At 39.1% G+C, this 27,277-nt stretch overlaps 2 protein-coding genes across 3 annotated transcripts in view; one reads left to right on the plus strand and one right to left on the minus strand.

Annotated features, from left to right (window-relative positions):
• Positions 1–22,802, plus strand: part of LOC141587301 (SPX domain-containing membrane protein At4g22990-like) — a 189,991-nt gene extending 167,189 nt beyond the window's left edge. The window contains exon 12 of the transcript XR_012519741.1: positions 22,747–22,802. The gene's annotated coding sequence lies outside the window, so the exon portion shown is untranslated. The remainder of the gene's footprint in view (positions 1–22,746) is intronic.
• Positions 11,411–25,975, minus strand: LOC141587302 (HVA22-like protein a). Of its 2 annotated transcripts, none has more exons than XM_074408755.1 (5): positions 25,734–25,973; positions 25,370–25,396; positions 21,140–21,262; positions 20,537–20,786; positions 11,411–11,813 (listed from the first exon to the last, which is right to left on the minus strand). In XM_074408755.1, the coding sequence occupies exons 1-5, from the start codon at positions 25,799–25,801 to the stop codon at positions 11,784–11,786; spliced, it is 498 nt and encodes a 165-aa protein (XP_074264856.1). In that variant the 5' UTR covers positions 25,802–25,973; the 3' UTR covers positions 11,411–11,783. The 2 variants fall into 2 exon arrangements, with proteins under 2 accessions (XP_074264856.1, XP_074264855.1); XM_074408754.1 differs by having other exon boundaries at positions 11,412–11,823; positions 25,734–25,975.
• Between the last annotated feature and the right edge of the window lie 1,302 nt (positions 25,976–27,277).

A 27,277-nucleotide genomic window follows, 5' to 3' on the forward strand; every position in this document is an offset into this window, starting at 1 on the left:
ATTTTCCGCGTTGGATCTTTCCTAAATTCCTTAGCGAATAATTTCCTATTCATACGGGTTATTATTTTGGTAAATACGTCAAAGTTACCATAATTCGTGTTTCCTAATTCCACAGGCACGCATTTCGAGGCAATATCAGCATTTTCGTCATTTTAGCACACATATATATTCCTTTCTATTTTTTTTCTTTTCGGGGAATCATTTCTCCAATTTTATGTAACTTATTTCAAACTTATATATTTCTTTTTATTTGGGGAATCATTCCACTCTCGTCCTGCATTACATTTCTAACTTATAGGTTTCTATTTTTTCATTTTTTTTTGGGGTAACCCTCCCTGCCGTCCGGTCATTTCCTGCAATTTTTTTGCATTTTTTTGCATTTTTGCACTTTTGAGTCATTCGTTTTGCGCTAATTTAGGCCATATATACACATGTATGTTTTACGTGAATTTCTATGTGAATTTCGGCAGCATGACGGCGTAAACCGTCATCTACCAAACCTGTTCAAAGCTAACCCGCAGGTACAAACCACACAACCCAACAGCAAAAGGCACTCAGGCCATCGTATATACAACCAAAAGAGGGATATGTACAACAAACTGGGGGCTCGAGCCCCAAGCAAAATCCAAAATGTCCAAAATATGGATCCTAAAATGTACAAATGTGCAAGATACAGCCAAAAACAAACAACAACAAACAAAACTACTGTCGGTCGCCGCCTAACTCAGCAACTCTCGCCTCGAGAGCAACAACCTCGGCGTCACGAACCTCGAGCTCCCTCAGCAGGCGAGCCGTCTCCTCCCGAGACAGAGCCAGCTCGCGCTCCCTCTGCAAGCGCAACAATTGGCTCATGTCAATCATTTCAAGCAATCATAAGAAAGTTAGAAAGTTCAAAAATGAAGTTGACGAAAGGTTCATACCTGACGACCTCGACCGCCGACAAGTGCCTCGACGGCAGTAGCTCGCATTCAGTTGGCTACCCTCCATAACGCCACAAACCGAGACGGCGCAACCTGCATTTTCAAATAAGAAGTTCTCAATAATTGGATAAGTTCAACCAAATGTGTTCGTACACAAAAATCATACAAATTAGAGGCTCACCCTCCGAATCAGATGCTGCCAATCGTCCAAGCCAGCATCCGTCACAGCCACGTCAAAGCCACGCAGCTCGGAGATCGTCGTCCTCTCGGTCGCGTCAGTGTACTCGATGGTCTCGGGGTACTCTGGGGGCTCGATGCCCGCCGCCTCAACCTCGTGCAAATACAAAGGATTGCCATTAAATCGATGATCATTCATCATGCTTTTGAAATGGTCATAAGGAGAGTAAATGCTCACCACAACAGGCCAGTACGCCAACCTCCGATAGAGGAACGCCAAGTAGTCCTCACCAAGAAGCAGAAGGGCGTCACCACCAACGCCTGCCAAGTCAGCCTCCATCTCAGCCTCAGAAGGCTCCCTGATCATCGTCCTAGGAGGATCGATGGGAACCGTCAAGACATCCCGAGAGCACTGACGAGTCAAGCGCTCGCCCAAGTACCACACAGGACCCATCGACGTCCTCAGCAGCAGTCGGCTCGAGCTCATAGGTCGAAGGATCTCAGTCACAAAAGGAGGAGCGTCAGCGTACTCCGCCCAAGGCCTGGGCACCCACTGGGAAAAGACAAGCAAGAAATCATTCTTATGATTGGTTAAAAAGTAGTAAAGAAGTAAAACGAATATAAGTGAGAAGCTCAAGCTGTCCAGCTGAAGAGCGTTCACGTCCCGCCGGTAGACACCATGAGAGGAACGCTTGCTCCTCGTGCGACACATCATCCAATCCCTCACCATGAGAGGAACGCCAGTGAAGCAAGATAGTCAATAACGATCTTTCGTAATTCGATAAGGAAAAGAAGTGATTTTAGTCTAAATGAAGGTTCATACCTTCAACAGTAGTCCTGGGCCGACATCACCAGGAGAAGTCCCCTTTTCCATCAACTCCGGACTAACCATGGCCCTCATGAAGCGGATGAGGACGCAAAACCAGCAGTGACCCCAGTCCCAGCGTCCCAGGGAGCTCAGGTCAGAAAGAAAGGGAAGAAGCTTCGTCGACAGCCTGTCTCCCTTGTCTCCGAGATAGATCGAAGACAGAAACCACCAGAGTCACAAGCGGGCCCTCTGCTCAGCTGTACAAGGAGGAGGAGCTGTCTCCCTCCCGTCAATCACCACCGACGCCGGGGTCTTCCCCGTAAAGTAGTCTCGGACGTAAGAACTAGGCACCAAACCAGGCACTGCAGCAGCCTTCGGCGCCAAGTTCCAGTCGATCAACCTCCTAGCCTCGGCCGAATCCACCCTCATGGCAGTCTCCGACCACTCCACCACCTCAGTCCCATACGGCAGACCAGAAATCATGCCGTAGTCCTCCAACGTGACTCCCACCTCACCAAAAGGCATGTGAAAAGTGGAAGTCGTGTCCCAAAATCGGTCTAAGAAAGCGCGGACCAGGCTAAGGTTAGCCCGCAGCTTCCTCTTCGCGATATCCCTCCAAGCCTGCACCAGGGCGCCAAATGCTCCCCGCTCGATCATGGCTCGCTCCTCCACTGACAGTCTCTCGTAGCACGCCATCGCCGTCGTGTAGCCCGAGAACGATCTGATGTTCCCGACCTCCTATTGTGATTTGAAACAAAAGCTATCTTTAGTTTGAATGAAATTGGAAAAGGAATGGATAAATGAAACAAAAGAAGATGAGTGATGAGTGATGCATTCAAGATTACCAAGCTCTTCACCGTCCTATAGGACAGGTGACCCTCCGCGGCCCATAGCAAGTGCCTGATGTCCCAGGTCTCAGCCCACGCAGGTGCACCCCTCAGCTTATGGCCACCTCGCCCAACGTTGGCCCGCCTCGGGGCCTCCTCCTCCTCCTCCTCGAGGACCTCGTCCTCAGCAACCTCAGCAGCTGTCCCAACAGCAGTGAAAGCCTCCTCGAGAGCACGAGAAGCGTCAACGGCTGTGTCTATGTCCATGGGAGCTTTCCCAGAAGTAGAAGCCTCATCACCTGCAACGTTAAAGTAATTTTAGGCCGCGTCCAGTGACGACGAACCTTGGTTAGGGGATTTTCGAGTTTTAGAAGCCCCAAAATCGCTCTTTTCTCGCCATCTTTGGCCGTATTCCCACAAACCCGATCACTCATGTGGTAATTTGGGTTAAGTTCAAGCTTAAGTTGAAGCCTAGTCATGGGTTCGAGTCGAAATTTTGACAGCATTTCGTTATAACGACGATTATGCCCTAGAAAAGCGTCCTGAAAAAGCCGTCACAAACCAAAATTCCGAGATGGTAGGAAGTTTACCCGTCATCCAAAGATATGTTCGAAGCAATTTACGGTTTAGGTGTGAAACCGTCACAATTTCACTCAAAATGCCCAAAACTCAATGAAAATTCGAAACAAATACATGGTTATGATCCTTATATTACCAATTAGCCATTTAAAAGGTCAATTGTGCAAGGAAAGATCATTTGGGGGAAAAGCCCCAAATTTTCGATATTTTAGAGTTGGAAATCCCGAATTTTGTCGATCCAATTCGTCCATTATAGAATATTAATGCAAGAATGATATAAATACCTCGATTAGTCATGGCAAATGCAAGCTCTTAGATCAAACTTCGACGGAAATGGTTGAGATTTGAGAGAGAAATTGATAATTTGTATTTCGAAACAATGAAATGAAACCCCTGTTTCATCGCGTTTTTACGCAGGAAAGACACCTCCAGGAATAGACGCAGCAGGTGCTGCGCCTCTTCCAAAAGACGCAGCTCTTGCTGCGCCTCTTCCTAAACTTCCCTCCATACGAGTTTTCAAAAGTTCGTTATGAGTTCGTTATTTATGGGTCCATATTTGGTGCGCCTCTTCCCCGATACCATTTTATCTTTTATGGTCCGTTTGACGATTATTCTTCGCTCAGACCCGCATTCCTAAGCCAACTGCAGACTACCGTGCATTATTTATTGCTTCCAAGACCCTGCTTGTCACAACGAGCAAGTATTCTCTGACAGGTGTTTCGACACGCCTTCATTATATTCCCTCAGCAAGAGTAAGCGGATAGACAATCCCTCTCGAGACATGGAGATAAATTCCCGATAAAGTTTCCCCAACGAGAGTTCACGACATACAATCGTCCTTCTCAAGTTCTTCTGAAGTTTGTTTGAAGACGACCCAAGCAGATTTCTCCCAGCAGTTCCCGCCTGTGTCCTGCTACTCGCGATATTTCTTTTTTTCCCGCGGAGTGTGATTAAGGTATCGTTCTCCAGAAGTTCCCAGACCGGCAGAGTTCTTACGCTAAAGCCTTAGTTACCTCTTAAGTTGAAATTATATTTGACCTCCTCCCCATCGATGCTTTCCTTTAGGGTCCCACACCCTAGAGCACAATCCTTATATATCTTTTAGGTCTTATCCTTTAGCTCCTACGCTTACCTCTAGCTCCTACGCTTAACTTTAGCTCCTATGCACCTCCAGAAGCATCATGAGAAAGAAGTTTCAGGTATGGTCTCTTCTTATGGCTGGCGAGCTTCCTTACGTAGTCTAATGGACTTTAAACGACCCTCCCCGATAGTCGACAGACTCTAAAATGTTCCCGACGACAGGTCCTTGGCTCAGACCCCTTGAGCCGCCTCGCGTCGCCATAGTCGTCAGGTTGTAATCTTCGATTGACCTGATGGCTATACTTTGACTTTCGCCTTGTCCAAGCCTCAGTCAAAGTGTCAAAGTGGGGGCTCTGTAGACACCTCATTTTTGCACCTCCCGCAAACCACCAGGTGATGATTGGGCTGCATGTTTGGTACGCGGAAAGATTTGTGACAGTTCGTAAGTTTATTGTCAAGTGATTGCTCAAACATTTATGTCTACCTCTTAATTGTCATCTACGCGCCGATACGGTCCTTTTGACAGTAATTAGAGTACATTTGGAGTCCGGGCCTAAAACCGTCTTCATTTTCTAAATCCCGAGTCAGAATGTTCTGGAATGTTCCGGATATTTCTATTCCATATTTCTCAATATTTTAATCTTTGGTAAAGAATTTCCCGTAATATTCATACAAAATATTAAGGAAAATAAGATTATTCCGTTATTCCATAAATTAAACACGGAAATCTTTCTTTCGCAGGAGGAAACCACTTGGGAACAGACGCAGCAGGTGTTGCGCCTCTTCTAAGAGACGCAGTGCATGCCGCGCCTCTTCCCAAGTCCTTTTCTGCATATTTTTTCGTATCTTTTCATATCTTTTCGAGATTCACTTCCAAAGTCTCTCCGAAACCCTAATTTCGTGATTAGTATAAATAGGAGCCTTCGCTCCTCATATTTCTCACGCGAGTGTCCGCCCTTCCCTTCTCCCTTTGCATTCTAGACCACATTCTTATTTTTTGGCGTCTACGTGCTTGAACTTTCGACCACGTAAGCTCGGATCCTTCTGAGTACCAGCCTCGTTTGCATGACCGACCAATTTGACCAACTACACCAAAATCAACTTAATCAATCTTAATAGTTTTCCTCTTACGAGGGCACTTTCGTTACATTCGAGTCGAGCATCACTAAACGTAAATTTAGTTCATCTCGTTTCGTCAAACATGTAAGTCTGAGGGTGTAAATCTCTCTTTTATTTATTGTTATTTACTTTTTGTAATCATCTTGTAAGATTTATGTCAAAAGTACTTCTAAAACCGATTTGTAAAACCATGTTTAAAACCCTTTTTACGGATTATCAGAGGGCAGACGTCGAGAAAGGACGCAGCAACTGCTGCGTCTCTTCGAAGGGACGCAACACTTGTTGCGCCTCTTCGTGAGGCTGTCGCAGTTCCTGCTTCCTTTCTTCTTCCTTCGTCCACTGTTAGTTTCGTCTCTTTGTTTTCTTTCGTCATTGTTGCTCTTGTTTCGCTCACGTAATAATTTCACATGTTGTTAATCACTGTTAGTATATAATTCATCGTTAAATCCCGAATTAAATCCCTTATAACCAATGTTTGCGGGTTTTCGTCATTAAAGTTAATCCGGGTTGTAGAAATTCGATTCGTTCATATCGAGTTTCTAGAATTCGATCTTTGGTATATTCCCATCTGTTTATCCGCCATTAGTTCTTCATTAATTCGTCATATGTTTAACCTAATTAGTTCACCATGTCACTAATCAATCTTTCATCCATGTAATTAATTCGTTTACATTCGTCTCATCCATGTTTTATCGTTTTTATGACTCATTCACATGTAATTAATGTATTAAATCACTTTCATCCGAGTCGAATATCGTAATCAATCCTTAAATTCACCCACGAATACTAACGATTTGCAGTTCAGGCTTCACAGCCAGAACTCACCCTTGGAACAGACGCAGCAACTGTTGCGCCTCTTCCAGAGGGCGCAGCTCTGCTGCGCCTGTTCCAGGTTGATTTCTGTCTCTGAACTTCCGTTCTGCCTTGACCTAGTTTTATTAGCTTACGTATTTAATCTACTACTAATCGTATTATCATTAATAATCTGTTCGTTTATTCCTTTGCTCTTTTTTTCTCAAATCATCCGTTTTAAAGGTATTTTCGACATAAATCAATTAATCCAACGTAATTATTGTAATTTTCTATTATTGTATTATTTATCGCATTTGTATGATTTATTTACATGCTCTCACATGCAATTAACATTAAATCCCAATTCGACATCAATTGTATGCTAAAACTACATGTTTCACCGACTTAGTTAATTCTCACATGCTAGGATTAATGTAATGGATGTTGCATTGCATGCATATAATCGACAATATATCAAGTATAGACGATTTTCCCTAATCATTAGTAGAGGACGCTATCGAGGCGGGCGGGATTAGGTGTTCGATCAAAAGAGCTTCCTAATACGTACCCTCACCCCTTACTCCAGATCTCTGTGAACATCCGTGTTCATTGGCATCCACGAGAGTCATTCCAAACATAGAATGCTAAGGGTAACAAATTCTTGGTGTTCATGTCACTACTTTGTGTCTTGACATGGCACGAGGTATTCGAACGGTTTCCGATTTTCCACAATAAATTGGTGGCGACTCCACAAATGCAAACGCTTGTTTTCCAAGCGCCCCCGTGGCCCGTGTCCACAAGAGGCGAGGCCGAAATTTTAATTTTGGTGTAGCAAAATATATATTCAAGATAAAGTGTATAGATAATTAGTGTAAAAGCAATAAATATTGGTTTAGCAAATCACGAGATTCTAACTGAATTTTTCGTTTTTGGTGTAGCGGCTGCTACACCAAAGGCCTTGTTGGCCACGCCCCTGATCGTATGAGATAAACTTGGACACCTAAAGTGGAATTTTGTAAATGTGAGATACCTAAATTGAATTTTGCGAAACCTCAGGCACCCAAAGTAAAAATATCCCAAAAGAAAATTACGAGTATTTTTTGTAGGGTTAAGTCATTTCACTTAGGGATACAACTATAATATAACATTAAGGTAAATTAAAACTACGGACTATTTTTTTAGGGTTACGTCATTACTCTTAGAGATACAACTTCATATATGTGAAGATTCTTTCTTGATGCAAGAAAAACATTGATTTGCAATAAACAAGAATGTTCATGACATTTCAGAAAGTCCAGATTCGTTCAACTCTTTTTAAAGCATAATATCTCAAAAAATATTGTTCATTTTTCTCTAAAATCTCAATTGGAAATGAAAGTACATGGTGTTAGCTTTCCAAGGAGTGGTCTTACGCTTAATTCAGCTTAGTAACGAATGAGATATGGTCATTTTAAGTTAGGCCGTCAAGATTATTAGTGAATGATACAAATGCTTTTGATTAAGACCTTCAAGGGATGCAAGGTGTGTGCTTGGAGTACGATTTGGGAGCTGATATTCATTCTTGTGCAAGCAAAATAAACACCAAATTGGCAAAAATATCTCGCCAAAATGGGCGGTAGGAATAGGTGTTTCATTTAGCATCATATTGCTTTTATTTCTTTCCTAAGTTAGATAATTTGGTATCTGTGCTTTATTTAGTTTTCAGCTATTTAAGTCGAATAAGGAGAAACCAATCGGTAGTTGGCGCAGTGGTAGCATGGGGCTGCGCTTGGTAGGGAGGTCTGCGGATCGATCCCCCACAACTGCGATTGGGAGGGGTTTAAATACCGTAATCCTTGGACACACCCCGAAATCCGGATTAGTCGGCCCAATGTGGTTCGGATTACCGGATGGTTTAGACCAAAAAAGTCGAATAAGGAGAAAGCCAGATTTGAGATTATGAAATTGATGTTTGATATAAACACAAAAACCGTTGTAAGCTTTTGATCATTCCCGATAAGTTTGTATACAAAATTCGAGATTGTACTTCGAATTGACATTTGAGGATTGGGCTTCAATCTCATCGTTATTAGTACCGGGTTCGAGGTAGAACTACGGACTAAATATCCCTTTTATTTTCTATTTTTGAATCAATTCACTGCTGATTTCGTTCCATATCAAAAACAAATTGTTTGTTTTGCTTCCGCACATACATTAATGGATCAAATTTCACATCATTTCTCGATATTTTGCATTTTCTTTATCTTATGTTTTGTTACCTTCTGTTTTTAACACATCATTTACTTAAATCTCCCGAATAATATTCTACTCAGTATTTTAGTATCATCCAATACATGATCCGAATGTATTATTAGTTTTATAGACGAAGTATAGTCGTTGATACACAGCAATCAGTGCCAAAAAACGTTAATTATTTTTAAATGAATATATGACTATTTTGACCAAGTTGCAATTTTACAACTAATAACGACGTGTTAACATGTGATAATTTAATTAAAAAATGCATGTCGCAAAATAATGATGAATGAAGACTGAAAATGAACGTGTAGATGCACTCTTGTTCCCATCTAATCCATCCATCCATCCATCCATCCATATAAATATAATCACACAGGTTGCAATTGTCCCACTACCATACTCACCCACTGCCCACTACCCACTACCTTCCATAGTTCCATTAATCCATTGAATTTCTGATTTTGTGTAGGTTTTTCTGACATGTATCCTAAAATTAAACATTACTATTGTTTCTATTATGTTATTATATCGCATTGAAATTCTTATAATAATACTAAGGAAATTAAACATTGCTATTGTTTTATTTTCGGTTTAATTTGAGTTTGAGGACTAGGAAACTCTTCATTTAGGTTTCTAGCGAGTCTCTAATGCCAGAAAATCGTTATACATACAAGTGATACAACAAATCTCACAACCTCATTTTTACAAGTGAAGTACTAATTTGCACCAACTTCCACGCTACTGGTTGGTGACCTTCATGATAATCATAAGAATGGGATCTCTTTTTTCTTGGTTTCGATCCGGGTGAGGGAGTTACAAAGAAATCCTCGCAACTTATATCCAGTGTCAACCCTCGGATGACTCCTTCTATTGAAAATTCTCTAAACATGGTGTTTTCACAGTCAAGTCAGGATACTATGCTGCTGCTATGGCCTTATCTAATGGACCTTCCTCGACTGCTGATCGCTCTAAAATGTCTGCAACAATTGTGGCCTTTTGCAAAGCAAAACTCTGGAAGTTGCCTATTTCTAACGAACTAAGAGTGTTTTTATGGAAATTTATGGCTAATGCCTTTCCTGTGGGCTTCGAATTCCTCAAACGAAAAATGAATTAGCGCTCCTCCTGTACTCTTTGCGATGGCTCTTCCCCTTGCGTGGAATCTATTTCTCACCTCTTTAGAGATTGTAGCTTTGCAAAGGCTCTATGGTTCGGCTATTCTTTACGACTTAAAATCACCGGGGGTGGACATTAATGTTAGGGTTTGGGTCATAAACTGGGTCACTTATTTCTTAATTGGCCCAGATCCTAACTCCCTCCTTTTTCCCCTTATCGCTACCCTCTGGAGAATTTGGTGTTGTAGGAATGATATGGTCTTCAAGAACCGTCGCCCTTGGCCTATGAGTGCTCTCAATTCTATTCTTAGTGACATTCAGTGTATGAATGAGGTTGTGTGCAGGAAGGATGCTAGCCTCCTTCGAGCGCCTTTGTTGGACTCCTCTCCTGATTTTGGATTAGCTAAGAGGATTAGAAACTCCTTCCCCTATTGGATTGTTGGTGGACCTGGGTGCGGAAATGTTTGCACTGTCAAGTGCTACCCTCTGGAGAATTTGGGTCGTGTTTGGGGTTGATTTCACGGGAAGTTCATAGGTATGGGTAGTGAGTGATTTGTTTATTTTTAGGACGGGTTTTTTTACGTAATAATTCATATGGGAAATAATTAATATAATTAAATTATAATCGAAAAAATTAATATAATTAATTTGAATAATGAATATAATTTATAAATAATAATGGAAGGTAATAATTAAATTATAATATTTATGTTAGGTGACAGTTTGTGAAGAATTTATAATCGGATTCGTCTGCTTTAATTATTTGGAACGCTTTGAGCTGCTTAATTGGATTTGCTTGCCAGATAGGAAACTAATCAATTTTGTCTTATTTCTGTTATTGCTAAAGATGGATTAAATGTATGAGGTGGTGGATTGGTGAAGGATATGTTTAACTGTTTACAGCGATCTTTTATTATCTTGCTGGATTTTCTGCCTTATGCCATTATTCTATATTATGTTGGTTTGGTTATATTACTGAGACTGTCATTATTATCGATTGTTGTTGGAGTTGGAAGATGAGTTTTGTGTGTAACCAGACTGTGTGTCTGAGGCGGGACTGTGTGTCCAGTATATCAAAACTGTGTGTCCTGGAGTATGATTGTGTGTCTAGAAGTGGAGTATGACTATGTGTCTAGAAGTGGTTGTGTGCCTTGTGGCTGTGTGTCGTGGGGTGAAGTGAACGGAATTATGGTGGTAGAATTTATTTGTGTATCAGTGATATTGCAGGTTGCTTTATTCTTATTCATTGTTAGTTTCCTACTCAACTTCGTGGTTGACCGTGTATTCGTGAACACCTGTGATGAACCATAATGGGGAGCAGATTTGACAGGTATTAAAAATTAGCTGACTTGGGAGCTCATGGGGATGCATGAGGACTTGGCCAGCTTACCTAGAAGTCTAGACCACATAGATTATTTAGTCACTTTATTTATTTCCGCTGCGAGTTGTATATTATTTCATATTAAGTTTTAGTTTGGTTAATTGTAATAAACATGTAATCGCTAATTTTTAATTTAAAATACTTTGGTTTGATGTACTTTGTTATTCACTACCTCGGGAAACCGAGATGGGAACGCTCTTATTTACTTGGCATATCTAGCTAAAGGCTCCTGAATAAATGGGGGTGTTACATTAGTTTATAGGGTCGCTTTTCGGGTTGTTTGACTCAGCTTCTTCAGGTCGAGTCAACATTTGCCAGCTCTACATTAGTCCCTCTCGCTCTGCCACAACTTGTTCCGAGAAGTCATAAGCGAGAAACATGAAACTCACAAAATACATGTAAAATGCACTAGATACAGCATTTAGTGAGAGATGCCGAAACTCAGTAACATTTGGTCTCATGAAACAATCTCTATATTTACATCTAATTAAGAAGTGAAGCGAAGTCAGAGAACTAAACATGACTGCTACAAGTAAAAAATTTCGAGCTCCATCCTTGGGGATCAAAACTAATCTACCAAACAAGTAGTCAAGACGAATTAAGCTACATACTCAACTATCTGCAGCAGGAGCAAAGGCTATGTATGGGTCTCTCATTTTCTTAACAAATACACTCAAATCCCAAGGAACCCCTAAGATCACGTACCACTATCTCCTCAGCTTCAATGGTACTTCTCATCCTCTTCAAAAATCATGTAGTGCTTTCTCCTTGCTTTTGCTTCTGTATCAGCCTGTACATAATTAGATTTAATAATAGATGATCGACCCAATGGTTTACGAGATACTACGATTCAAGCTACTTATGATGCAATGGTTATTCATTAATTAGTGAGAATTTAATGTCCTGGTGAGAATTTCCTTAAAAAATAAATATTGGATTAACATTATCGTCCAGTAGCTTAAAAGGTTTCAGCTTCAGGCCAGAAGCTAAGAAGTTGTCAAGAAGTTAGCACCAGTTTATCTCAACCAACTCACTGTACCACATCAATTTCCTTAAACTCCAGTGACGAATATAAGAAAAAACTCAACATACAAAAGTTATAGTTATATATTTATCTAACTGTACCAGTTTATCTCAACCAACTTGTACAACAATGGTTGCAAATAATAACTAACCCATATATATATATATATATATATATATATATATATATATATATATATATATATAGTTTTTGGGACGATTTGGCGTTACTGGTCTTCTAGTGTCAGTCTGAGTCACTCTCTTGGTTGGTTTGTTTGCTTGTAAGCCGATGGTCCTGGAGGGTTTTTGTTGGAATTTGGAGTCTCGGTTTATGTCTTAGGTCTTGGGGTCTGTCGTGTGTCTCGTGAAGGCAGGTTGGGGCCGTTTGTTTCTTGGATTGGCGCGACATCTTGGCTGGGGTGTTTGTCTCGTCTGTTGGAGAGGTGCTGGGTAGGGTGGTGTCGGGTTCTTGGGTAGTGTCGTTGGTGGGTCGGATGCGGTGGTTTCACCATTGATTAATGTGTATTTCCGTCTTTTTCTGTTTTTTGTTAATTCAAGTAATAAGCTTTGGTTGTTGGTTTGGGGTGTCCTGTCCCCTTACCCCCGGGGTAATTAGGATGAATGGTACTTTGCATTGGGACACTGTTGAGCCCAATTCACTCTGGTCTCCAGAATTGGTTTTGGTTAGGGGGATGTTTATATGGTTTCCCCCTTTGTTTTCTACCTTTTTACTCGCTTCTCTTGGTTACGAGGTTCTGGTCAGCGGGGGTTGTGTCCTAAAGTGTAGGAGTTTGCTCTCCTCTGGAGACAGATTTTTGTGGTCTGTTTTCTGCCTTTTCTTTCTACGTCCTTGGGGCGTAAGTGCACTTTGTTCTCTCTCGTTGGGTCAAGAGGCTCGTTGGTTTCCATATAAGGTGTATAACACCAAGGAGATGAATCTCCGAGACGCTCTCTTGGGTCTTGTTGCAGGTATTTCTCCGAAGTTGTATCATTAAAGACGAGTAACAATGAGTTTGTGGAGGCACGTTGGCTTTCTGAGGAAGATTTTCACAGCCTCGGAGATGAATCTCCGAGACCCTTTCTTGGGTTTTGTTGCAGGTATTTCTCCGACGCTACATCAATCAAGACAAACAAAGATGGGTATTTTCCTTGGGTCGGCGTTGCTCATCCATTAGCGATTGGGGTAGATTTGGATTTTGAAGAGCGTGTTCAGACTTCCGTCTTACGCCATCAGCATATGTTCTTACCCGATGCAATTTTTACTTTATTTTAGTTTATGTGATTAGTAGTACTCTAGTGTTTTATGTTGTAGTCTATAGGTATGGTTTAGTAAGCCGTACCACTATAATGTAAAACTCAGCTGTCAAAAAAAAAAACATATATATATATATATATATATATATATATAGAAGAAGGATCAAGTGAGTCCACCCAAATTCATTGAGTCCATGAGTCCTCTTAAGGGCCATTGAAAAGATAGGATGGAGGGTTGAGATTGAAGGGGAAAAGGGAGGGATTAATGCTAAATGGAGGGGATTGAAGCTAATTAATCACTTTCCCTCACTACCTTCACTAATCAACCACTAATTTTACTATATATCATTTATTTTCCACTCACTTCTCTCTCATCTCACACAATTACATTTCTCTCATCTCTCTAAAAACTTAAAAAATTCAAAACCAATCAAAAAAAAATTTCCCCCTCATTCTCCTCTTATCCTCATCAGTCTTCACCAAACACCACCGTCACCACTAAGTCCACACCCCACTCCTCTCATCCTCACCCCCGACACACGAACGACCACCGCGCACCACAACCACTACTCGGCGGCACCAACCGACCGACCAACTCCCTCCCTTTCTCCCTTTTTCTTCAGATCTGAGCCACAACAACCCGATAAAAAATACGGCCACCACAACCACCACGACGTACCACCATCACCCACAACAACCTCTGGCCTCCCTGTATACCCTTGCCTTCACTACACAACACCATCATCGCCCCACCACCACGCTCTACCCTACACCATCCACACCCACCACTTGGGCATTAATCTTAATAGAGTGAACCTTTTGAAGGCTTTTCCGAACCTAAATTCACTTGGACGAATAGGAGGCGTCTTAATCCTATTTTAGAACGTCTGGACCGTGTATGGGTTAACCAAGCTTGGATGGACCATTACCCGAACTCCCACAATTACCATCTGACCTGTCTCTTCTCTGACCATTGCCCCATTATTCTCAAGACTTCCCTCCCCCATCACCCTGCTCCTAAGTCCTTTAAGTTTGAATCCTTTTGGACGTGTGAACCGTCTTTTTACCCTCTCGTGGCCCACACTTGGCCATCTCTTACCGACTGTATCCCGACTAGACTCACTAACCTCAGATTGACCATTTCCGACTTGGCTAATGTGATCTTCGGCAATCTCCCCAAAAGGAAAAATAGACTCACCTCTCGCTTACTTGGTGTCCAACGCAACTTGTGCACAAATCCCAACTCTGATTTTCTCCTGACCCTCAATGACTCCCTCACTCATGAACTTAACTGCATTCTGGATTTTGAACATTTCTATTGGAAAGATCGTTCTCACATCAGTTGGCTTACTGACGGAGACCGCAGCACCTTCGTCTTCCAAAAATCTGTTACTCTTCGGAGAAGCTTCAACCACATCCTCTCCCTTACCAATAATGATGGTCTTGTTATCACGGGCCATGATGCCTTGAACAACCACGTTACTCAATATTTCACCAATCTTTTCACTTCTGGCAAGGACGTCGCTTACCTTGTCCCCCCCGCTACCCCTTCACAATCTGGGCCCCCCTTCACCACGACCTTCCTGATCCCCTCTACTGATGAAATATGTGCTGCTCTTTTCTCTCTTGGCTCCAACAAGGCTCCGGGACCGGATGGTTTCCATGCGGGCTTTTTCAAGAGATGCTGGGACATCATCAAATCCGACTATATCCCCTTTATTCAAAATATCTTCCACTCAAAAACCGTTCCCGCGTCTATCAATATGACTTCCATCTCTCTTATTCCAAAAATCCCCTCTCCCCAATCCATCACTAACTTTCGACCCATCAGTCTTTGCAACACCATATATAAGAAGGTCACCATGATCATTGTTAACCGTCTCAAGCCCCTTATGCACTCTCTGATTTCCCCTAACCAAGGGAGCTCCATTCCTGGAAGGGGAACCGACACTAACTTCATCATCGCTTCTGAGATCCTCCACTCTATGAACACCTCCAAGAGTAAGATCGGCTGGTTTGTTCTTAAACTTGATCTTGAGAAGGCCTTCGATAGACTTGAATGGGACTTCATCAGATCCTGCCTAATCTCGGTCAACATCGACCCTGAAACTATCTCTCTCATTATGAGCTGCATATCCACGACCTCTGCTTATGTCACCTTCAATGGCACTCCTCTTGACAATTTCCTTCCTTCTCGTGGAATTAGGCAAGGTGATCCTCTCTCTCCTTATCTCTTCATTATCTGCATGGAAGCCCTCTCTCGCCTCATTCACCAAGCCTGCCGCGACACCGAGTGGACCCTATTTCCCCTTGGAAAAGGTGGAGTGTCTTTCTCACACCTTCTCTTTGTTGATGACATCCTAGTCTTTGACAGAACCTCGGAAAAGAACTTGTGTGCTCTTCAAGACACCACTCTCCTTCTGTTCTAACTCAAGACAGAAGATCAAGTGCTCTAAAAGCAAAATCACCTTCTCCAAACACACCCCCTCTCCCGAGGCCACCCTCTTCGAAGACGCCCTCAGCATCAAAAGAACCAACAACCTTGGTACTTATTTAGGTTTCCCCCTCCGGGGAAAAAAATCTAAGCGAGCTGATTTACACTTCATCTTGGATAACATTAAGTCAAAATTAGCCACTTGGAAGTCCCGGTTTCTCTCTAGAGCTGGCAGAATCTGCCTTATCAAATCTACCATCAACGTTATTCCCAATCATGCGATGCAATGTATCCGACTCCCCTCCTCTATTCTTCGCGACATTGACAAGATCACTAGAAGCTTCCTCTGGTCAAGCCAGTCCGCTAGTAAACTTCATCTGGCTAATTGGGATCTGGTCACCTCCCCCTCTCTCTTGGCGGTCTTGGAATTAAGGCCGCTGAGCCTCTTAATGATGCTCTCTCAACTAAACTCAGTGCTAACGTCCTTCTCAACAATTCTTCCACCGCCGCCAAGGCCCTTCACAGTAAATATTGTACTCCCTCCCGACGTTCCTTCTACTCTGGCTCCCACATTTGGAAGAGCGTTGGAAGAGGTTGGAACATCCTTAAATACCACCTCTCCTGGTCCATTGGGGACGGCTCCACCATTAGGCTTTGGGACGACCCTTGGTGTTGCCTCGGTCCCCTCAGAAATCTTATTCTTGGCCCCCTTAATCTTTCTTCCTCTACTGCCAGATTATGCTCCATCATCTCTAATGGAGTTTGGGCCCTCGATTCCCTTGATTTTGTCCTCCCTGATCATGTCATCACCAACATTCTCTCCATCCCCATCCCGTCTGCACCAAGACCTGATACACTTACCACCTCCCTCGCCCCCAGAGGCAAATTCTCTATAAGTGAGACTTATTCTTCCCCCTGCCGTCCCACCCTTACCCTACCCCTCCTACCTTTTCACCTGACCTGAGCTGGCTTTGGAACCTTCCAACTCAGCCGAGGAACAAAGTTTTCCTTTGGCTTGTGTGGTGGAATAAGCTACCACACAAAGATTCCCTCTTTGGGAAGAATATCTCGTCCTGCTCTCTCTATGTCCCAATCCCTCTATTCCCGATACCTCTCTTCATGACCTCCGTGATTGCAGTTTTGCCTCTCACTCTTGGACTATCCTCAATGTCCCTGACTCCTTTTTCACCGCTAACCTCCAGCAGTGGATTTTTGACAATTGCACCTCCCAACCCCCTAGCTGGATTACCCTCTTCACCTTCGTCCTTTGGCGCCTTTGCCTTAGACGCTGTGATTTAACCTTCTCCACTCCCACCTCTCTCTCCCCTTCCACTTTCTGTGCTTCGGTCACGTTCCAAACCCTTGCCTGGACCCGTGCCTCTGACTGTTCCCACACTACCCCACTTACGATTACCACCCACCATGATGTCTTTTGCTACAATTTGAGCTGGGCCCTTCCGCCGCTTGGTTGGCTAAAAACCAAAGTTGACGCGGCTTTTTCCCCCTCTTCTTACTTAGCTAGCCTGGGGTGTGTCATCAGAGACGGTTTTGGTTCCTGGGTTTTAGGTTGGTCCACCCGCTTCATTGGTCATAACCCTTACATTTGTGAGGTCCTTGCCATTCGTGATGGGATTTTACGCTCTAGAGTCCATGTGAATAATGTCCTAATTGCCTCTGACTCTCTTGATGCGGTGACCTCCATTTTACGCCCCTCTGCCCCCTGTGGACCGTTTACTAACATTATTCTTGAGTGTAGGACCCTCTTGCAGGACTCCCCCCATTTGAAGCTTGTTTTTGAGAAGAGAACGGCCAACCGTCACTACTAGAATAAATGGAAAAAAAACCATTGACAAACAACCGTGTAACTATGGAGATGGTTTCTTTTATGAAATAAACCATTAATGACAAATGAATGGTCTCTTATAAATTCGCAAAGAAACCATTCAAATTAAAAATGATTCTTTAGATAAGTTAGAATATTAAATACTATTAAATAACCAAAATCCAATAAACAATCTCCCTTTTCTCATTTATTTATTTCCTTAAAATAACCTCACTCACTCAATTCTCTCACTGCTCAAACTTGAAGTTGCGTCTTCTCATTTCATTTTTATTTATCTCCAATAAATCATCAGACGTCATTACTGGCGATCGACATCACGCATCAGAGCAATACCACTCATCGGAGCAGCATCACCAATCATCACCAATGATCTGGAGTCGTTCCGCACTTGTCAGCCGCCTTCTTACTCAGATCTGGAGACCAAGAGATTTACAAAGTAATTTCCCCCTTTTCTATATTGAAAATTTTCAGAAATTTTATTTAATAATTTGTTACTCAATTCTTGGCTGTGTGTGTATTATTTTTTTCATACTTTCAATTTATTAAAGGTGGGTGATATCTGAGTTCATGTTAAGAGTAGATTGATGAGTTTTTATTTAGGGTTTATATGCGAATTTGCGATTTTAATTGAAATTCAAAATTAGGTTTAAGTTTGTTGTACAATTGTGGGTTATTTGTGTAAAAAAATCTTCGTAATTTAGATTAAGTACTCCAAATAACAAAAGATTATGCCATGTAAATAATTAATGAAGAGGGGTTAGTTCAACGTGATGTTAAGAGCCTTGAACCAAGAATTAGTACTAAATTCAATCACATATGGCTTAATGTCACAATTTGGGAAGTGTGAAGAGGTGTGAAGACTAAATATAAGCATGGTACTGACAACAAGCAAAGAGTTTAGTGTAAACTAATAGGTTGGGTTTTAGTTTAATGTTTTAAATTTGATAGGTTGGGTTAATTTCATATCTGTGCAGATAATTGATGTATTAGAGTTTAATCCTTGACTTCGGGTAGTAAAATTTGCTATTTTGCTTCAATTTGTCACATTCATGGGAAGGAATAGTTATTAGGTGATTGAGCCTTTTTGCATCAATAAATTGTGTTACAACCATTACTGTTTTGCTCTTTGGGTAGTTTTATGACCATTATAAGAAGGCATAATTCATTTCGAGATATTTTGTTCGTTGTGGATCATTAAGTACTCCAAATAACCCTCTGATTATGTTTTTATATACTTTCCAAAGTTCAGAGACGTTAGTCGTTACTCGTGTGTAACACCTTAAATTATCTAAGCAAAGCACCTGATCATGTGCTTAAACCAATTCTCATGTGACATAGTCACATTATATTTATTACTGAAATCATTTTGATGTTGTACCTTGAAACAGTTCAGCCAGCTTTAGAGACCAAAGGTTTGTTTTGATATTGTGTCGTGACATCCGGTAAGTCCCTACTGTTTTGCTCCCCTACCTCACCTATGTATATGAGCATATTTCTTCCCGTGATTCCTAACAAATGGTTTATGAAATAATACATTTTTTAATGATTTTTTTCGTAATAGTGTCCTCATACTCCTCAACAATCACTTGACTTGCTATATTGTGGATTTTATGTTTGCCGTTATATGCTTGAAACGATTGCAAACTGATCAGGTATTACTTCTTGCATCTTTGCTTTAACTACGCTATGTCTCCAAGATAAATTTGTAGTAATGGGTTGCTTTGGTGACGGGTTGTTGTAGTTGTTCTTGTGGTAACGTGGTGTCGTAGACTCGTAGTTATGCTGTGATTGTTGTTGCGCGGGTGAGGTGCTCTAATTGTTGTTGTACGGATAACGTGCTGGTTATTGTTGTGCGGGTGAGTTGTGACTAGTGTACTGATAACGTACTCTATTTTTTTTGGCCATTATTCTTAACTTGTATTGCTTTTATAAATGTCTGATATTGTGGAAAGTACTTAAATATTTTTCCTCTTATTTCTCAAATATTAGTATTGTAAATTTTGTGATTAAGTTACTAGGCTTATATTTTTTTGTAGTATTGTAAAGATGTCTCGGAGACTTACTCCGAGGTAGACGGTATGGAGGTTGATCAGTGAGAGTCTGAGTTGGATTTTATTTTTGTTATTGTAATTTTTGCAAAATAGTCATTTTTTTTGTATTAATGGCAGAAAATATTACTACTTGCTTTAAGTGAGTGTAAAAATGAACACACTTTTCATTATTATATATATATATATATGTGATATTTTTTTATTAGGCTGGTATGTTTGACCTCTTCCATAAAACACTTAATACTCGTAATGACGATGCAGCAGTCAGCAGGTCGGGCGAAAAAAAAATAATTAAAAAATCAAAGAGATCATGCTTCTCTCATCCTTGGTTTCTGCCATCTGTAACTGTTGCTTGGTTTTTTTTTTTTTTGAGGTAAGAAACCATTTTATTCACTTAAATGGTCTCTTTCTCAGTGGGCAAAGAAATCATTTATTTATGAAAGATGATTTCTAACTTTTAATCAAAGAAACCATTTTTGTTTGCATGATCTCTTACCCTAAGAGACCTTTGACCTTGAGACCATCTCTATGTTGGTCTCTTAGGTCAATTTCCAATGGTTTCTTTGGTCTTTTTTCTAGTAGTGCGTGTCGCGGATGCCATTGCTCATCACTCCATTCGGGATACTAGCTCTTCTTTGGGTTGTTTTGAGTGGGATCATCCCCCTCCTTTTGTTGTAGATCTTTGTACTTCGGACTCTGTTTTGGCTTGTGCACCACTTTCCCCAGACCCACCCCCGTGTGTAATCTTAACACGTGTCTTTTATTTATTTATTGCTCCTTTCTTCCAAAAAAAAAAAAATACACTCGAAACTTGAAAAGTGTTAATTTGATCATTCTGCTGCTGATTAATAACAATTATAGGTTTCTTATTAGCAACAAAAAATGAAGAGTTATATACCTTTCTGATGAGCCTCTGAAATGCATCAGTACCATTCTCTTCAATATACCTCTCCGCAGCAGATAAAACATCATCTTGTTTTTTGAAAGAAGGTATTTTCTTGGGTATATACCAAATTGTTGAAGTAGTTGCTTGAGGGTTCATATAGAACGGTCTAATGAAATTCTTATAAACATAAGTCGCGCCATTGAATTGCGGTAGGACCAACCAGCAGGTGAAAAATAGTTTAGCATAGCTCCATATAGGGAACCTGTGACACATTATTTCTTCATATTCAATTCACCCATTATCGTAATACTTGGGTTTAGAGCCCAAGGTTAGGTAATAGTGATTCTTGTTATTTTTCTTCAATCATCACAAAGATATGACAAGAGTATGTGGGTTCAAACATGCACCTATGTAACATCAATTATTTATTTGTAAGCAAATGTGTCACTGGAATTACCCCTAATCATTTTGATTCGAGCGCCTAATCACAGAACTCGATCGAGTTCAAAACCTGGGGATTGTTAAACTCATGAGAGAGAGTCTTGCCGCTTTGTGTTTTACTTGGCAAAGAAAAAGTATGATATATGCATGTATAAGTATAAAAGCAATGCTTACCATTCGAGAACTTTAGCAAAAGAAAGTTCAAAGATGGTGATCAAGGAATACAACACCCAATATGTAAGCCATTGTTGGTCATCTGCTCGCGAGCCGCTTTCTATGGCTTTGATTGAGGCATATCTATCAATATTAAAGAGTTAAAAGTCATTTAACAGGTGGTCAACTAATTCTTCAGGAGATCATCCTAAACGTACAAAAAGCTAAGGATCCATACCAAACTCATGTGTATTGTCCTCTATGATCTATGGGTTCTCCTATGTGAAATAGAGGGTTGCTATGCACCTCCTCCTTCCAACCTTAACCCTTTACTCTCTCACGAATCAGTGTATTTTAAAGTTAAGTTAGGTTTAAGTTGACACAAGGTTGATAGTATTTGCTATAGTATGAGTTGTGTGTGTTGTACTCCGTATTAATGTTTGGTCATGGATCATGGAATAAACTGAAATGATTACATACAAAAGAATAAGTAAGATCAACGGATGACCCATTGTCATGTATGACTTATGAGTTGGAGCAATCACTTATTAGTATAGTGTTTATTTCATTTGTTAGAGAAGAATGTACATGAAGGCTAACAAATAATTGGGACGGAGGGAGTACATCATTTCGCTATTAGTAAAGCATAATTTCACGTGCGTAGAAGGAATAAAAGTTTTTGCTTAACTGGGGTTCAAACCCAAACTATTTAATAAAATAGGACGGTTTTCAAACTATTTACCAAAAATGGGTCCACGTCATCATTTCCGATTTTTTTCTTTTTTTTTTTTTCTAAAATTGTATATATCTCGCTGTCCCAGACAGCGAGATAGTATGAAAACCGAGCATCTAAAATGCGAAGAAAAATGAGTTGCAGTTTATCGCTAAGTGGGATAGCGAGATATTACGGACTCAATTTTATAAAACCATCAATGCCCTTTCACTTCATTTAAGCGTTTAAAAAAAAATACCCCCCGACCAATTGAAACCCTAAAAATCAAAATTCTTCCAAATCATTCTAATTAAACCCAAATCAATCCTTCCATCTCTTTCAACCATATTATAAGGTAAACAAGTTCTCTTCTTGTTAGTTGTTATTAAAATCTTTCTCATTGCAATTAGAAGTAGATTTATAATTGATTATATGTATTTTTCTCCTTTTGCATATTAGAGCTAGTATCTCGCTATCTAGGACAGCGATACACTGAAGACAATATGTAATGAGAAACATGCAGAATGTTTCTATTTTCTGAGCCTCACATAGTTGCTATATCAGAGAGTGAGAAATGGTGCAGCAAGTATATCGATATCCCAAACAGCGAGACATTACATGCGTAATTTAAGTGCCATTCTGGATGGATTCTGGCTGCTCGGTTTTCCTAGTATCTTGCTGTCCGGGACAGCGAGATATATACAGCTTTAAAAAAAAAAAAAGAAAAAAAACGGAAAAGATGACGTGGACCCATTTTTGGTAAATTGTTTGAAAACAGCCCTATTTTGTTAAATAGTTTGGGTTTGAACCCCAATTAAGGAAAAACTTTGAAGGAATATCCAATGTTGTTTATGTGCACATTTTAATGTGTATAAATGTTCCAGAAGTTAAGCCAAACTAATTAACTCCGTACTAGTGTTACACCCGTGCAAACAATGCACGGGCTGGTTTTAAAAAAAAAAGCAAGCAAAATATAGTATTTCTTACTCTCGTTTCATTTTATATATCGTTTGACAATATTTCACAAGAATTAAGGAAGTGTTTGATATGTAATATTATTAGTTATGTACTTATGTACATTAAACGCTTTTGAAGAATTAGAAAGCGGTCAGTTTTCATCAATCAAATAGCTAAAAATACTTTTTTTTCCTAGTTATTAGTGTTTAATTTTAAATTATAATATCCAAAATATGTTAATTAAGACGATTATTTATGGCGTAATATTTTCATGTAATAATAATAATAATAATAATAATAATAATAATAATAATAATAATAATAATAATAATAATAATAATAATAATAATAATAATAATAATAATAATAATAATAATAATAATATAGTTGTAAATTAAGCTCATGTTGATAGAATTGCTCGGGATTGAATATTCAAGAACATGAGTAAATAACGTATTAATAAATGTACCATTTGAATAATTGAGATAGTTTTGAAGCACTTGCCAAATATTTAATAACTATAATAAAAATAATAATTTTGATTTAAATAGCAAACAATACAAAAATAGTACGTAAATCCCGACAATTTATTTCTATATAATTATGATAAAAAAAATTACAACCGAACTATATTGCATTATTATACAAATTTGCTACCTCCATCGCGATCATTAATGTTCCTATGATTAAAATATCTTTTACAAAAAATATAAAAGCTAAACAAATAAATGAAACGAAAAAAAAGTATATAAAACTCTCTTCCTATTCCACTCATTTTCATTTGACCCAATTTGAACACCACATATATCCCTCATTAGGGATGTCATTGGGGCGGGGCCATGGTGGATATAGGCTCCCCCATATCTGTACCCACCAAGTAATTCTCATATCGATACCGCCCCACCAACCACGGCGGATACAGGTTTCCGTACCCGCCCCACTGAGTGAAATTCTAGAGCCATACCCGCCCTGTTTACCCACCAACCACCTATGTTATAATTTTTATCAATATTTTTTTAAATAAAATGTACTTTAATCACTATAAATATCCGTAAATTTTCATTTTTATAATCCTATTTTAAGATTTTCAATAATAAAATCAATAAAGAATATTTTAGAAAGTCATGATAATATACTAAGTATATTTTTTTTAACAATTGGTGGGTAAGCGGGTATTTGGTGGGTATGACGTAAAACCCATCCCCGCCCACCACCTAAACGGTGAAATTTTTGTACCCGCACCGCCATCAACTAAAGTTGTACCCATATCAGCCCCAACTGATGCGGGGCAGTACCCGCTGACATCCCTCATTCCCTATTATTTCAAATCTTTATTTTTAGTGTAACCAAATTCAACCCCTATTATTTCAAATCTTTATTTTTAGTGTAACCAAATTCAACCCAGTTACTTTTAAAGCCCAATTATAACCAATAGCCTTATAGCCCCCCAAATATATTCCCCACACTAATTGTCTCACATTTAAGTATTTAACCTAATTCCTTCTTTGACGTCACTCATAATCTCACATCTCCCTCACCACCTAATTTTCTATCCCAATCTACACTCTCACATCTCCCTCACTACCGTCGACTCCCTCCTCTCACTCACCCCCTTTCAAATATTTTATTAACTCCATCTTTACATCTAACACTCTATTAAATCATACAAATAACATTCTTTTATATATTTATTTATGTACCACATGAAATACTAATCCATGATATTTCTTTCTAATGTATCGATTTTTTGACTCTATGAAATCTATACTTATTATTCTGAGATTTTTAACTACTCTTGGTGTATTAAATAGCGCATATTTAGATTTTTTTGGTATCAAAGGTGTTTTTTTTTTTCGATTTTAACTAATTTAGTTGGAGTTAATGTATTGTATTTTAATTTTGAGGTCATACAGATCTGATTTTTAAAAGTATCATTTTTGTAATTTTTTAATTTATTCAGAATATTTTTGAAAATTTGTAACTTTTCCATTTGTATTTTCTTGATGTTAAGAATTTATTTGTAAATATTATATGGAATTGTAAATATTATATGGATTTGTAATTTTGTATAGTTGATTTCATGTATTTCTATATTTGATAGTATTGTAGCTGTAGAAATTAAGGAGCTGTACCAATTTTCGTGTTTTTTTCATTTAAAAACATTAAAAGCAATATGTTCATATCAATACACGGTATTATTTTGGAGAATTTTTCCGAATAATTAAAGATGCAGCATAATTAACGATATAGTGTTCACTAATTAATGAAATTAACCCATATGAAACCTTAAAAATTATAAACTGGGGAGAGGGTAATTAATTCTTGTGAGAAAATGGTGGGGTCCCTTATGAAATAAAAGATTTTTAACTCCCTAAAAATGAGGAACCAATTAGAAAGTTTTAAATGCTTCAGCTTTTATAGATAGAGGAGGTTGGATTGAGTGAAAACCTAGGCATTAAAACATTGTAAAGTACGGAGTACTGGAGTAGTAGTAGTTGACTAGTTGTTGTAGTAGCGGTATAACTGAAAGCCTAGGGACGGAAAATATTGAAATGATAATGAGATACGGAAATAATACTTACAGAGGATAAACAAGAGCTACTAGCGGCCTGCAAACAGATATACAGCTTATTCAGATTTTTATAATATAATATAACTTGCAGGAAAATGTTACAAGTGCTAACTAACAAACTCTCAAGCATATGCATTACGTATTAGTACTACTGCTTTAGATTCTTTACCGGACAAAAATAGTTTAACACATACATACATATTACATACCCATTTCAACAACTTAACCCAACTTCATTATATTGCTCAAAAACTAAAGGAAAAGTACTCCTTCCTTCCGTCCCAATCATTTATTTATTTAGGTGAGAACAATTTGTTAGAAAGCACATACTATTGTTGGCTGAAAAAATGAAGGGAAAGTGAGAAGAAACGTACCCAGCAAGGACATCAAAGTTTTTAGCAACAACAGTCAGAAAACTATTGTTGGCATTACCAGAACCCATTACTACTTTACTTTAGCTCCCTTCCTCGAGTATTTGTTGGTGGGAAAGGAAAAGGGAAGATGAGAAAAATGAAGGGATTTAGGTTTTCCTTTCCTAAGATTCTCTCTTGTTTGTGTAAAAAGTCCAAGTGAGCAGGACATCAAAAAAGTAAAGAGTGTTTGTCCCATGTGTGAAAAGATGTCTGGAGAAAGGAATTTTGTGGCATCATTAGACCCGAGGCACCGATTTTGGGAACTCCTGCTTTCTTAATACAACTGCTCAGCTGGAGACCATACCCTTCTATAGTTCTATCTTTACTAGTTGAAATTTCGCGCACGCGGTATCCAACTTTTCTTACTTGCAATCGGTAGTGTTTGCAGTTGATCTTACTATAGTTATAACAACAGTACAAGGAAATATTAAAAGCCGATACGAAAAAGAATAAAATTAAACTAACATAAACCATGACACCATTTAACAAAATCTGTCATGAATGCATTGGTTCGGAAAACTTTCAAGAACCAATGAGAATAATAAGCAATACCACTATGAATTATAGAACTCATAAGTAACACTTAAACACATTGTAGACCAAATGGGAAATCGTTATGAATTCACTTTATCAAGAAGTGATAATTATAGAACTTATAAGCAACACTTGAACACATTCAAAATTGGTAACAAACTTTAATAATAACATAGTTGCTCACTTAACAAAATATGACATGAAACTCATTTCAGAATGGTAAGTATAATACCGTCTTATGCATGCAACAGTGTTGAAAAAGTCCGATTTAACAAAATATACAATGGACACAATACAAAAGAAATAGCAATAGAGTATTCTTCGGGACAATTCAGCGAAAGCTTGGTAATCAGATTCTTAAAATAAAGAAAACTTATTTCAGAAATTATAGCAAAAGATACTTCAGCTTCCATCGTACAAGATTAGAATCGGCGATTTGATCAAAATATGATATTTACTACAATAAAGAACTTAGCTGAACGGGAAATCAGCCTATCAACAAAACGATTCGGAAAGATAAATTGAATGAAGGACCCGATATATTTGTTTAAGTAATAGTAACAATGAACAATAACTTATGCAAAAAAAAAAGGAATCAAGTGTATAAATATATATTGAACTCTATTTGCGGCTCCTTAATACTGACATTATGACATTATGTACAATTACAGTCAAAAAGATAATAACCTAACTTAATACTAATATCAGAATATCCATGGGTGAATATAATTGTAGTGGAAATGCATAGACATGGGTGCCAATGCTATAGAAAAGTGGTATCGTTAGCAAACGAAGAGGCATTGTTATACCTCAATATGAGGACGGTAAATAAAGTAAGAGTTTTAAGTTTATACTTTATATCTTTGCCGCCTTATAATCGTTCTTTACACAAATACATTGAACATCTGGCAATTCAAATTTTCAGATAAAATTTATTTCAAACCCACATAATTACGCAAAAATCTCAAAAC

The sequence above is a fragment of the Silene latifolia genome, chromosome 6, assembly GCF_048544455.1.
Source record: "Silene latifolia isolate original U9 population chromosome 6, ASM4854445v1, whole genome shotgun sequence".
NCBI lineage: Eukaryota > Viridiplantae > Streptophyta > Magnoliopsida > Caryophyllales > Caryophyllaceae > Silene > Silene latifolia.